Source organism: Coregonus clupeaformis, chromosome 10 (genome assembly GCF_020615455.1).
Source record: "Coregonus clupeaformis isolate EN_2021a chromosome 10, ASM2061545v1, whole genome shotgun sequence".
NCBI lineage: Eukaryota > Metazoa > Chordata > Actinopteri > Salmoniformes > Salmonidae > Coregonus > Coregonus clupeaformis.
This window is the reverse complement of record NC_059201.1, coordinates 31591679-31604537: the sequence shown is the minus strand read 5'-3', so window position 1 is coordinate 31604537 and position 12859 is coordinate 31591679. Positions and strand designations below refer to the sequence as shown.

At 41.6% G+C, this 12859-nt stretch overlaps 1 protein-coding gene across 3 annotated transcripts; it reads right to left on the bottom strand.

Annotated features, from left to right (window-relative positions):
* Nucleotides 1–418: 418 nt before the first annotated feature.
* On the bottom strand, nucleotides 419–12197 carry LOC121575016 (transcription factor E3). 3 transcript variants are annotated; one of them, XM_041887776.1, is made up of 9 exons: nucleotides 11899–12197; nucleotides 7159–7371; nucleotides 6772–6996; nucleotides 5683–5778; nucleotides 3864–3975; nucleotides 3449–3505; nucleotides 3248–3323; nucleotides 2907–3054; nucleotides 419–2795 (listed from the first exon to the last, which is right to left on the bottom strand). In XM_041887776.1, exons 2-9 carry the CDS (start codon nucleotides 7348–7350, stop codon nucleotides 2358–2360), a joined length of 1344 nt encoding a protein of 447 aa, XP_041743710.1. In that variant the 5' UTR covers nucleotides 7351–7371; nucleotides 11899–12197; the 3' UTR covers nucleotides 419–2357. The 3 variants fall into 3 exon arrangements, with proteins under 3 accessions (XP_041743710.1, XP_041743709.1, XP_041743711.1); XM_041887775.1 differs by lacking the exon at nucleotides 11899–12197 and adding an exon at nucleotides 10967–11646; XM_041887777.1 differs by lacking the exon at nucleotides 11899–12197 and adding an exon at nucleotides 10967–11646 and having other exon boundaries at nucleotides 3449–3499.
* Between the last annotated feature and the right edge of the window lie 662 nt (nucleotides 12198–12859).

The window sequence follows — 12859 nt, the reverse complement described above, 5'->3', positions numbered from 1 at the left end:
CCATTATTATGGACAATCAAGTTGATGAATTCTACTAATGTAATATATTGGCAGGATAGGGCACATTTTCAGTATGGTTTGATATTCAGAAGTCACCTAAGTATACTGTATACATTTACAGAAAATTAGTGTTGCCGTTCCTTACATTCAAGAAAAATGATTTATAATGGAATGAAAGCCACAACACTACTAAATTGCTTTTACCCATTGAATACATTCCTAATCCAAGGGCCAGTCTGAGAAAGCAGCGGGTATGCAAGAAAAGCATGTTTGGAACAATGAAGGCCAACCATAGAGACACAATGCACTCTGAAAACCCTTTTTCCATTGTGAAATACCGTGATTAAATAGACCAAGCATGAAACTGTAATTGCATCACTGCAATGAAAAGCAATCAACATAGGCAAAAGTTTTTTCCAGATTTTTATTTAGTTTAAAATAAACAAACACACCAGACAATAGTGTAGATTTAGACAGGTTGCTTATCGGAGTATAGAAAAAGCAAGTAATTCCATACACATTCAAATATAATTAAAAGTGGCCAACAACAATATATTCCCTTTAAGGCTGTTAGAGGTTTGCATTCCAGTAAAAGCAGAACCATTACTGAAAATCAGAACAGCAAAAATATATTTTTCTAAATGATTCAAATTAGAGGATCTCATATCAAATCAGACAATTAATTAATAAAATTGTATTTGTGTCAAACCGCCAGTTGGCAACACATCCTTTAAGGGATTAATTGACACAAACAAACACTACAATGTGCATTAGAAACAGATAATCAGACAGACAGATATTGCATTGTTTTTCGAGTTCATGTCTCAAACATTTTCATCTTCATAGTGTTTTACTGTATAAAAGCCTGTGTTAGGAGAGTACACTGTGCAGGTATCTTCATTGACATGGAGGAAAGGCACAATTGTTTCAACAGTGAGAAGCATCTGGGAAGCATCAATGGCAATACATAGCAAAACAGAGTTCCAGATGTGGAAACAGATCCCTAAACATATACAGGTAATGAATGTACTTTTCTTTGAAAAGCTTGTCAATACAAATGAAAGAAAGACTATGGGGGCTAGAGCAGTGATACACAATAACCATATACAGATTTCAATCTCTGGGAAAATCATGGGGAATGTTACAGTCCCATCACCATACTCCTTTTCAGATTAGATGACTCAGGAAAAAGTAGCGGATTAAGGATACATTTTAACTGTATGTTTAGAGTTAAGAGGCCTTGGAAAATAGCTATATTAATCTTATTACTATCATATCATCACAAATGACCATATGACTGTCTCAGAAATAGACGACTACACACAACCCAGTACATGTTTTTGCAACACAAACACACATGTTGCATGCAGTGTTCCAGAGATTGACATACGTTAAAGCTATACTTCCATTTATTATATAACAAATATATAACACACCTGTATAATGACTTAAATATATGACCGTTCTGTGAAAGGTGGCCTGCTTTGGCTGACTAGCTGCACTAGCCTTTACTTCTCTCCTTCTCTTGTTATGTTACTGACCGGCTGTACAGCCATTCAACGGACAAAAGCTTTAATAAATGCATAGACAACAGGAAAAGGTGCAACAAACATGTTTTGAAAGTAAATACAGTAAATACAGTAAATCTAGATTTTTTTGTTTTTACTGGTCATCAAATGTTTTTTTATATCACAAACACAATGTGCCATATATTTAATAAATAATACTTTTTGTTAGACAAACCTTCTGAGATGTGTAAAAACAGGCATACACTGGCACACTTTAAGCTAACAAATCCTGATTCAAGTCAGTTAAAAAATATCTAAATTCAATAGAGCACCCATTATGTAGTTCATGCCAAGACACAAGAACCTCACTGCTTTCTTCCCACAAAAGTTGCAAAGTGCATGCTCTACAAGGAGCAATAATATACTTGACTAAACCACCACTATTTCCTCTTTCATTTCTCTGCAGGGAACTCTTGGTTGAGTTGAGGCTTGCAAAAATCAATGTCCATTGTCCATATCCAAATCCTAATTCTACTATGTTCCATTTGAAAATAATTGCATTACTATTGACAATGTACTGAAAAGTTTGTTTTATTTTTCTACGTTTAGGAACCAATATTAACTTGGTAAGAGAGGAAAGGATTGTCATTTATTTTATACTGATGCATGATTCAGATCAAAGTCCTGTTTAGTTAAACAATTGGCTTTGTTTTAAAGCAGAGTCCAGTGCCATATGCAGTGTTCTAACTCTGGGGGCTCTTATTTTCCTGGGCTCCTCCTCCTTCCCCAGCCCTTTCATTCCCCAAATCTCTTGTCTCTATCGACCAGCTTGACCCCAATATGACCCTTTTACAAGTCCTCCTCCATGCTGAAGCTGCTCCTACGACTGCTGGTCTTTGAGGCACCTGGTGACACAAAAAACAGTAGGTCCACCCTCTCAGGGGACAGTGTGCACCCCTCGTCCATGAGGATGTCCCCCAACCCCACGTCTGGGAACAGCCCAGCATTGGAGGGGTCATCCAGCTCTGCGAAGCTCAGACTGCCCAGATCTAGGGGGCTGTCTATGGTCACACCCACAGGGGAGTCAGAGGACGGTGGAGAGAGGAAGGAGGTAGGGACAGGCTGTGCCATGGCTGCTGAACCCAGGCTGAGAAAGGTTTGGGAGCAGGCCTTTCCAGCACTGGGCCCTAGTGTATGACGTCCCTGCTGAAGGTGCTGCTGCTGGAGGAGGGAGAGGTCTGAACTCAGACCAGAGAGTCCATGAAGCTGAGCCTGCACCTCCAACTCCTTCACAAAAGAACAATAAGGGAAAATTAGTCACAATCACTAAATACATTGTATGATAGCATTTCTTGCTTTTTTCTCCTTGTATTCAACTAACTATGTCCAAAAACGGACCTGGATGCGCAGCATCAAGCTGTGGTTAGCATGTTCCAGCTTCTTCTGACGCATCTCTACCTCCTTGGCTCTCTGCTGCTCCTTCTGCAGCTTCCTGATGTAGTCCACTGAGGCCTTTAGAATGGTGCCCTTATTCCAGCGCATCTCCCTACAGCCATGAGACGAAGAGAGAAGGTTGTTAGAGAGGAATATCAAATCTGATACAAATTGAATATTGCTTTTCATGGCCAAAATTGAAAATCTGATTGAGATTTCCTATAATTAATTTGTGTCAATACCACAACTGATTCATTCATCCAAAGTAAATGTCCTGAATAAGAAATAAAGAATGACAAACTCACGAGTCACTTGACTTGGGTATTATGGACCCCAGCTCCGTTATGCGGTCATTGATGTTAAACCTCCGCTTCCTCTCAACTGTCAAGAGAAACCATGCAGACAAAGAGAAATGAAACTCACCGCCACTCCAAGAGGAACAAGAGCTGGCTAGCATCATAGTGGGTTAAGAACAATACAGAAGTGAGTAAAAAGCTTTGACTCACTGAGGTTATGGTTGTCTTTCTTCTGTCTCTCTTTCACCAGCGCTTTGGTATCTGCATCTTAAACATAACATACACTTTATAGGTGCTGCCATGCATTTTTTAGTCATTTAGCAGACGCTCTTATCCAGAGCAACTTCCAGTTAGTGAGTGCATACATTTTCATACTGGCCCCCCGTGGGAAACGAACCCTCAACCCTGGCGTTGCAAGCACCATTCTCTACCAACTGAGCTACAGGGGAATTATCTTACCATTTACACAAGTTACAATTGAACCTTTCCATCTCAATAAAATGGAAAGTTATGTAGGACATTGCATAAGAAGTTTATAATCCAAACAAACATGCTCATCTCCAGAGCTATATAAAATAAGGATAATAGACCTAGTACAGGGCCTAGTATAGGAACAAGACCATACCAGAGTATTCCCTTTTAATATTGGTTAGATCCGCAGGGCAGGAGTTGCTGACAGTGAGGGTAGGTGCTGCCATTCCAGGACTATGGTGAACTTCCAGAAGGTTCCCGGGGAGCTGTAAGAAACAGGGAAACCACTGCATTAACATCAAAGCAAACAATGTTGAATACTGACAACCTGGATGAGCTTCTTGGGAAAACTTATGAAACATTCAAATTCAAATTAATTTATATTTTGTATTTTCTTACATTTTCTTGTCCTTCATGTACCAGAATACTATTTAAGTGTCACAACTGTCAAAACAAAAGGATAATGGTAATTCAACATCCTATTTTTCCAATAAATCAAATAACATCTTTATGTTGTCTGTAGCTTGTGAGGTGTGGAAACACTTTGTTGCTTTTATGCATTTTGTTTTGTTGCTTTTTGTGCTGTTGCTCTGTCTGCATGCTACGTGTTGCTAGACCTATGTTGCTCTGTCTGCATGCTACGTGTTGCTTGACCTATGTTGCTCTGTCTGCATGCTACGTGTTGCTTGTCCTATGTTGTGCTGTCTGCATGGTACGTGTTGCTTGTCCTATGTTGCTCTGTCTGCATGGTACGTGTTGCTTGTCCTATGTTGCTCTGTCTGCATGCTACGTGTTGCTTGTCCTATGTTGCTCTGTCTGCATGGTATGTGTTGCTTGTCCTATGTTGCTCTGTCTGCATGCTACGTGTTGCTTGTCCTATGTTGCTCTGTCTGCATGCTACGTGTTGCTTGTCCTATGTTGCTCTGTCTGCATGGTATGTGTTGCTTGTCCTATGTTGCTCTGTCTGCATGCTACGTGTTGCTTGTCCTATGTTGCTCTGCATGTGCTCACTGCTCATTGTAATAGTTTTTAATAACCTTCCCAGGGACTGCGGTTGAAAATTAGCTGGCTGGCTAAAACCGGCACTTTTACTGAAACGTTGATTAATGTGTACTGTCTCTGTAATTTTTTATTTTTTTTTAAAGAACATGTTCTTGTAAGAGCTATCCTGGTAGAAGTAGAACATGTATAAGCTAGGCTACATTGTATTACTGTACTATATTTCACATTCAAGGATACTAAATTAACATATTACAGGTTGGTTGGCTTATAAAGAAGTCATCGCAATTTAGTATAGGCCTAATAACCTTGCAGAACCTTCAAATAAAAGTTATCCAAAAGCATTAGCACATTTGAAACAAACAAATCTGATGGGTCTTGAGGTAGGCTATACATTCTCATAAATGTGAGAGAAATGGCTAAATGTCCATTCCCCTTAACAATGCAATTTTGCTACCTGACAACATGATTGATTTACCTCAATGTTCTCTCTTTTTTTTTCATGCTCCTGAAGCAAAATCAAAATCCTCATCTTCTGATGCGGGCGCAATATCTTAAATCCCTTTCCCTATAACAACTTGACTGTTAAAATAGTTGAAGTATTTTCAGAACCCTCTCTACATTGTCCACTATTCCAACTTCACATGCTGCCATGCCCTGCATGCTTTGTCCTCCTCTCTCCTCGTTGCTACTCCACCCAGACAACACTGGCCTGACGAGTCTTAGTTAAGTGCCAGAAGTGTATGTTTACTCCTACAGCACCACTGAATTCCAGTTTGAGAATATCAACCAACACAACAGATACAGAAAGATAATTCCAAGAACGACAGGCTAGTTGTTAATTGAATTTCACTGAATGAGTGTCACTAATTTGACAGACCCATACATTTCATTTAACCTTGTCCATACTAGTGTTTTTGGATTAGCCCAAGTGCAATGGACAAAAACACTGATAAATACACATTTCCACATACCGTACTAGGCAGCTGTAGACCCAATTCAATTAATGTCATGAACTCATCACTGAAACTTGATTCAAGGCTGATGATGTCGTCAATTACGCCATCTATCTGGAAAGATACACACACACACCCAATCAATACATAGAATAACTTATCAGCTTTATATTAATAGAACACCTATTAAAATATATATTTTTAATGAGAAACATTAAAGACAGCTTGAATTTAAGTGTATTAAATTACTTATTTGAAACGTATAGGGGAGGAACACTGACACAAAGCATGTCATTATCTTGCCCTAATGAAGCATGATTTCAAAAGCAAAGGCATGTGTGTAAGAGAGGTGCAGATATCATTAAGCTGCCAGTGTAGTATTTAACAGAAGACTGTGACACCAAGCCAACAAGGGCAAGATAACAAGAGGAGGCATGCATCCTCGTTGTGAGACCTCAAGCATGTCACAACAGAACAAACAAAAAAGTAATTAAGAAATAAGTGACCAGCAGTCTAGACATTTAGCCTAAACTTTCATCAAAAATATGTCTGGAAAGATACAATGAGAAGTTGTTCAATTGTTAGCTTAATCCATGGACTTCCCTTAGCTTTATTCCACTTAGACTAAACAAAATGCCTGTAAATTGTGGGAGTTCAGATTTGTAACTTTATTTTTGTTGCATGCAGCAAAGGACTAAGTCCACACAAACTGCAGCATGATACCATCCTACTTAAGACAACAAGTGTGCATAAGTACAGTGAAATGCCTTTCTTGCCAGCTCCAAACCCAACAATGCAGTAATCAATATCAATGTAGCACTAAAAATAACAGGGTAGAACAAAAACACACGAGAAATAAAAATAAGAACACGAGAAAGTTATATACTGCTTCTTACAAGCCAATGTGAGTGATGTATTGCAGTGTAATGGTCTTCAGTCATACATTTACATTTTAGACATTTAGCAGCCGCTCTTATCCAGAGCGACTTACAGTTAGTGAGTGCATACATTTTGTGTACATTTTCGTACTGTTCCCCCTGGGGATTTGACACAAAACCCTGGCGCTGCAAGCGCCATGCTCTACCAACTGAGCCACATGGGACATACCTCATTTTTGTTGGATCCCAGGTTGAGTAAAGCCATGGAGCTGTTGGGAGCACTGTGGGCTGTGGGAGCCATCTCAGGGGCAGAGCTAGACAGGGCCAGAGGAGACACACCCAGGGTCTGAGTTGCCACCTTATTGCAGAGGGTGGTGGAGAGATACTGCTTCACCTGCTGCCTCTGAGACTGCTGGATGTGAAACTTGGTGGGGTTCTCCAGATGGGTCTGCACCTATCAGATTGAAAGATAGAACATGTCAGTCAAACAGTGAACAGAGAATGCAACTTGTAACATGCCAACTTCGTATGGAGGTTATACGCAGCAATTTAACGGTGTAGCATGCCGTGCTAGTGTAGTTCCTCTGGAGAGAAGCCTTTAGAAGTGGAGCCTCACCTTCAAAACCTCCACGGGCACCTGTGCAGGCGGAGGGCGAGCAGCTATTGGGGGCAGAGTGACAGCGATAGCAGGGGTGGAGTCAGTTGCCCTGAGCTGAGCCACAGAGGCCTGCTCCTGGGCCTCCCGTCTCTCTTGCTCCTGGGCTTGTTCCCGCATCAGCTGCTGCCGAAGCAGCACTCGTGACGACATGGCTCAGAGTTGGGTTGCAGACTGGATTCAAAAAGGAGAGGGAAGAGAGGTGAGAATATATATGTACGATATGCTCTGGCTTTTATATGGCCTGGCCCTGCAAGTCAGAATAATGAACAAAATTACATTTCCAACACCCCGATGAACCAGCAGAGTAAATGGAAATGGGATTTTGTTCAACATACTGAATTGCTGGGCTCCTTTCCAAGATAGCCTAGTCTATGGCAATATAGCAGACGCAAAATAGGTAGCAACTTGGCAGCTGTGTGTCTGAGGAGAATCTCTGACTATAGTTTATTAGGTACACCCATCTAGTACTGGGTCGGACTCCCCCTTTGCCTCCAGAACAGCCTGAATTCTTTGGGGCATGGAAACTTTGCTCAATTGTTATCAAGGGACCTAACGTGTGCCAGGAAAACATAACCCACACCATTACACCACCAGCCTGAACCGTTGACCCCAGGCAGAATGGGGCCATGGGTCCATGGACCCATGCTGCTTATGCCAAATCCTGACTCTGCCATCAGCATGACGCAACAGGAACCGGGATTGTCGGACCAGGCAATGTTTTTCTAGTGTTGGTGATTGCGAGCCCACTGGAGCCGCTTCTTCTTGTTTTTAGCTGATAGTGGAACCCGGTGTGGTCGTCTGCTGCAATAGCCCATCCGTGACAAGGACCGACGAGTTGTGCGTTCAGAGATGCCGTTCTGCACCGCTATTTGCCTGTTTGTGGCCCCACCGGTTAGCTTGCACGATTCTTGCCATTCTCCTTCGACCTCTCATCAACGAGCTGTTTCGCCCACAGGACTGCCGCTGACTGGATGCTTTTTGTTTGTAGCACCATTCTCGGTAAACCCTAGACACTGTCGTGCGTGAAAAGCCCAGGACCCAGCCATTTCTGAGATACTGGAACTGGCGTGCCTGGCACGGACGATCATACCACACTCAAAAGTCGCTTAGGTCACTCGTTTTGCCCATTCTAACGTTCAATCAAACAGTAATCGAATGCCTCGATGCCTGCTTTATATAGCAAGCCACGGCCACTTGACTCACTGTCTGTAGGAGCAAACTATTTTCATGAACAGGGTGGTGTGCCTACTTAACTGGCCAGTGAGTGTACAGTGCTTTCGGAAAGTATTCAGACCCCTTCCCTTTTACCACATTTTGTTACGTTACAGTCTTATTCTAAAATTGATTAAATTATTAATTTTTCTCATCAATGTACACACAATATCCCATAATGACAAAGCGAAAACAGGTTTTTATAATTTTTTTCTAAATGTATTAAAAATAAAAAACTGAAATACCTTATTTACATAAGTATTCAGACCCTTTGCTATGACACTCGAAATTGAGCTCAGGTGCATCCTGTTTCCATTGATCATCCTTGAGATGTTTCTACAACTTGATTGGAGTCCACTTGTGGTAAATTCAATTGATTGGACATGTTTTAGAAAGGAACACACCTGTCTATATAAGCTCCCACAGTTGACAGCGCATGTCAGAGCAAAAACCAAGCCGTGAGGTCGAAGGAATTGTCCATAGAGCTCCGAGACAGGATTGTGTCGAGCCACAGATCTGGGGAAGGGTACCAAAACATTTCTGCAGCATTGAAGGTCCCAAAGACCACAGTGGCCTCCATCATTCTTAAATAGAAGAAGTTTGGAACCACCAAGACTCTTCCTAGAGCTGGCCGCCCGGCCAAACTGAGCAATCGGGGGAGAAGGGCCTTGGTCAGGGAGGTGACCAAGAACCCGATGGTCACTCTGACAGAGCTCCAGAGTTCCTCTGTGGAGATGGGAGAACCTTCCAGAAGGACAACCATCTCTGCAGCACTCCACCAATCAAGCCTTTATGGTAGAGTGGCCAGACGGAAGCCACTCCTCAGTAAAAGGCACATGACAGCCCGCTTGGAGTTTGCCAAAAGGCACCTAAAGGACTCTCAGACCATGAGAAACAAAATGATCTGGTCTGATGAAAACAAGATTGAACTCTTTGGCCTGAATGCCAAGCGTCACGTCTGGAGGAAACCTGGCACAATCCCTACGGTGAAGCATGGTGGTGTGGCATCATGCTGTGGGGACGTTTTTCAGCGGCAGGGACTGGGAAACTAGTCCGGATCAAGGGAAAGATGAACGGAGCAAAGTACAGAAAGATCCTTGATGAAAAACTGCTCTAGAGCACACAAGACCTCAGACTGGGCGAAGGTTCACCTTCCAACAGTACAACGACCCTAAGCACACAGACAAGACAACACAGGAGTGGTTTCGGGACAAGTCTCAATGTCCTTGAGTGGCCCAGCCAGAGCCCGGACTTGAACCCGATCGAACATCTCTGGAGAGACCTGAAAATAGCTGTGCAGCGACGCTCCCCATCCAACCTGACAGAGCTTGAGAGGATCTGCAGAGAAGAATGGGAGAAACTCCACAAATACAGGTGAGCCAAGCTTGTAGCGTAATACCCAAGAAGACTTGAGGCTGTAACCGCTGCCAAAAGTGCTTCAACAAAGTACTGAGTAAAGGGTCTGAATACTTATGTAAATGTATTTTATTTTAAATAATACATATGCTAACATTTCTAAAAACCTGTTTTTGCTTTGGCATTATGGGGTATTGTGTGTAGATTGATGAGGTGGAAAAAACAATTTAATCCATAACAAAATTTGGAAAAAGTCAAGGGGTCTGAATACACTGTAGCTCAGTTGGTAGAGCATGGCGCTTGCAACGCCAGGGTTGTGGGTTTCGTTTCCCACGGGGGGCCAGTATGAAAATGTATGCACTCACTAACTGTAAGTCGCTCTGGATAGGAGCGTCTGCTAAATGACTAAAAATGTAAAATGTATATGTCTGAGGAGAATCTGACTGTATATGGCCATACACTCATCACAGTAAGAAGTAAACAATTCTGCCTCTCCAGCTGGTGCTGAGGGGTATACTACAGGATCAATGAGTTAGCCAGCTAACTTGTCCAAATATTCTTTTTTTTTTCTTGAAATGGGCATGGTCTATCTAACTGACTCAAGAACCCAAAACCCATATATGCTATTTGTATTTCTGATCATCCCAAACGCAATAGTTGTTTGTTTATCAAAGTTAGCTGGCTAACTAACTCATTGAACCTGCTTTGTAGTATACTTTACATTTACATTTTAGCAGACGCTCTTATCCAGAGCGACTTACATGAGCAATTAGGGTTAAGTGCCTTGCTCAAGGGCACATCGACAGATTTTTCACCTAGTCGGCTCGGGGATTAGAACCAGCGACCTTTCGGTTACTGCCACAACGCTCTTAACCACAAGCTACCTGCCGCCCCTCTGTAGGGTCTCATATGGTTAGTGTTGGCTAACTAGCGCTTTCTGACCAATGAGGTAGATAACTTATGGGCACATTACCTCTGTCCATAGCAGACCCCTTTTGGCTCCAGATACTTGCCTCTAGAGGCAAACGGTCAGAACTAGCCATGACAATAACTTAACCAGCATGCTTGATTCTAGCCCAATAATATACTAAAAGGAGCCTACTCCTTTAGTCCAAGGACTTAAACGTGAATCGATTCTCAATTGCGGTACGGTTGTAGAAACAAAGCCCTCTACTTACATATCAAAATATACACTTACTTTACACTTTTTCCGGTTTTGACACAGTTACAGTCGACAATATTTTCCAGTTACAACATGTTTGTGGCATCCTTCTTCCGTTGCACACAGGTGTTCAGAGATGAAGATAGCTAATTAACACAGGTAGTCGCCGACTTTTCCGTAAACAAGCGATGTAACATGGAAATATGGCCGTGTGGGAACCCTAACCCTAAAAAAGTGTGTAGCAATTTAACCTTATGTTTTTTGAAAAATATTTTTAACTGATATGAAAGTTAGGTTCATATTTTTCCAAAACTGTTTCGCGTACGAGGCGTATTTGCGTTTAGACAGAGCTTCGGGGCACAGTCGGAGCGCTCAGCCGGCAGACATAGGATATACCGTTACCTTCAATGAATGAACTAGTTTGATTCCAGTTCAAGAATTTAACAATCCGTATTGAAAATCACTTGCAGTGACTGATTAACGTTAGAACCTCTATATTTCACTGTTTTTTAAAACTCATTTCCTACTGACATGATAGCTGGCCAGCTAGGCAATAACAACGTTAGCTAGCTAAGGTTACAAAATAATGAAGACTGTCGTTATGTAAAGATCTTCTTGTGCCCAGGCGTTGCTGACGCCTGCCAGATATTACATCGCATGGATTTTTTTTATTTTTTATTTTACCTTTATTTTACCTTTATTTAACTAGGCAAGTCAGTTAAGAACAAATTCTTATTTACAATGACGGCCTACACCGGCCAACCCGGACGACGCTGGGCCAATTGTGCGCCGCCCTATGGGACTCCCAATCACGGCCGGTTGTGATACAGCCTGGAATCGAACCAGGGGGTCTGTAGTGACGCCTCAAGCACTGAGATGCTAGTTAGGTATTTTACGTATCAGATAACCACATCATATGTAATAGCAATCTGTCATTCGATGACACTGACACAAGACAAAAACAATACCTTTAGTTCCAATATTTCAGAGAATATCAGCCACCTGTGTCAGCAGAACAGGCTAAAGTAGCTATCGTTGCTATCTAACTTACAGACCAGCTAGCTAACCATATCGAAACAGGAAGTTTTGTCAAAACTTGACGGGAGTTGATAAAAATAACTGACTGGATAATTCGTGATTTTGGTCATCTCTGCATTTCTCGTGCAATATCCATTTCTGGCGAGCTAGCTCTTACTAATAATGTGCTGATAGCGGAATGTAAAATAACTTCAGAAAACCTAGCTACGGAGATGGCTCGTCTATGATGCTTCTGCACGGACCCGTATGCCAACAACACCTAATTTCGAACTTCCTGTTTAAAGTCTTCAAAATAAAAGTCACCCTCGTTTGGTATTTGAGTAAAACATTACAGTATAATTATATTATTATTATTGTCATTTTCCAGGAAGAGCAATTTATGGTGAATTTTTTTAATGAACCCGACCCAATATCAAATAACATTTTATTCGTCACATGCTTCTTAAACAACATGTATTTGTATTTGTATTTATTACGGATCCCCATTAGCGGCTGCCAAGGCAGCAGCTACTCTTCCTGGGGTCCAATCACAATTTACATACAATAGAACAATACATAACACAACACATTATTACACACTACTCTACCATAACATATTTACAATATAAAATCAATAATACAGCAAAATAACAATGTTAAAATGTGTGTGTGTAGAGTGCGTGTGTTAGCATGTGTTTGCGAATGATGTGTGTGTCCTGTGTGTGTGTCTCTTCACAGTCTGCGCTGTTCCATAAAGTGTAGTTTTATCTGTTTTTTAAATCTGATTTTACTGCTTGACTGAATTACATGATGTGGAATAGAGTTCCATGTAGTCATGGCTCTATGTAGTACTGTGCATTTCCCGTAGTCTGTTCTGGACTTCGGGACTGTGAAGACACCTCTGGTGGCATG

Bases quoted from the DNA above. Each gene is read 5' to 3' on its own strand.
- LOC121575016 (XM_041887776.1), bottom strand. From the start codon at position 7,350: ATGTCGTCACGAGTGCTGCTTCGGCAGCAGCTGATGCGGGAACAAGCC. The intron at 3,976-5,682 runs GTATGTGGAAAT...TGTTTCTTACAG, and splicing joins GTCTACAGCTGCCTAGTACG to CTCCCCGGGAACCTTCTGGA. The intron at 3,506-3,863 runs GTATGGTCTTGT...GTTATGTTTAAG, and splicing joins TATTAAAAGGGAATACTCTG to ATGCAGATACCAAAGCGCTG.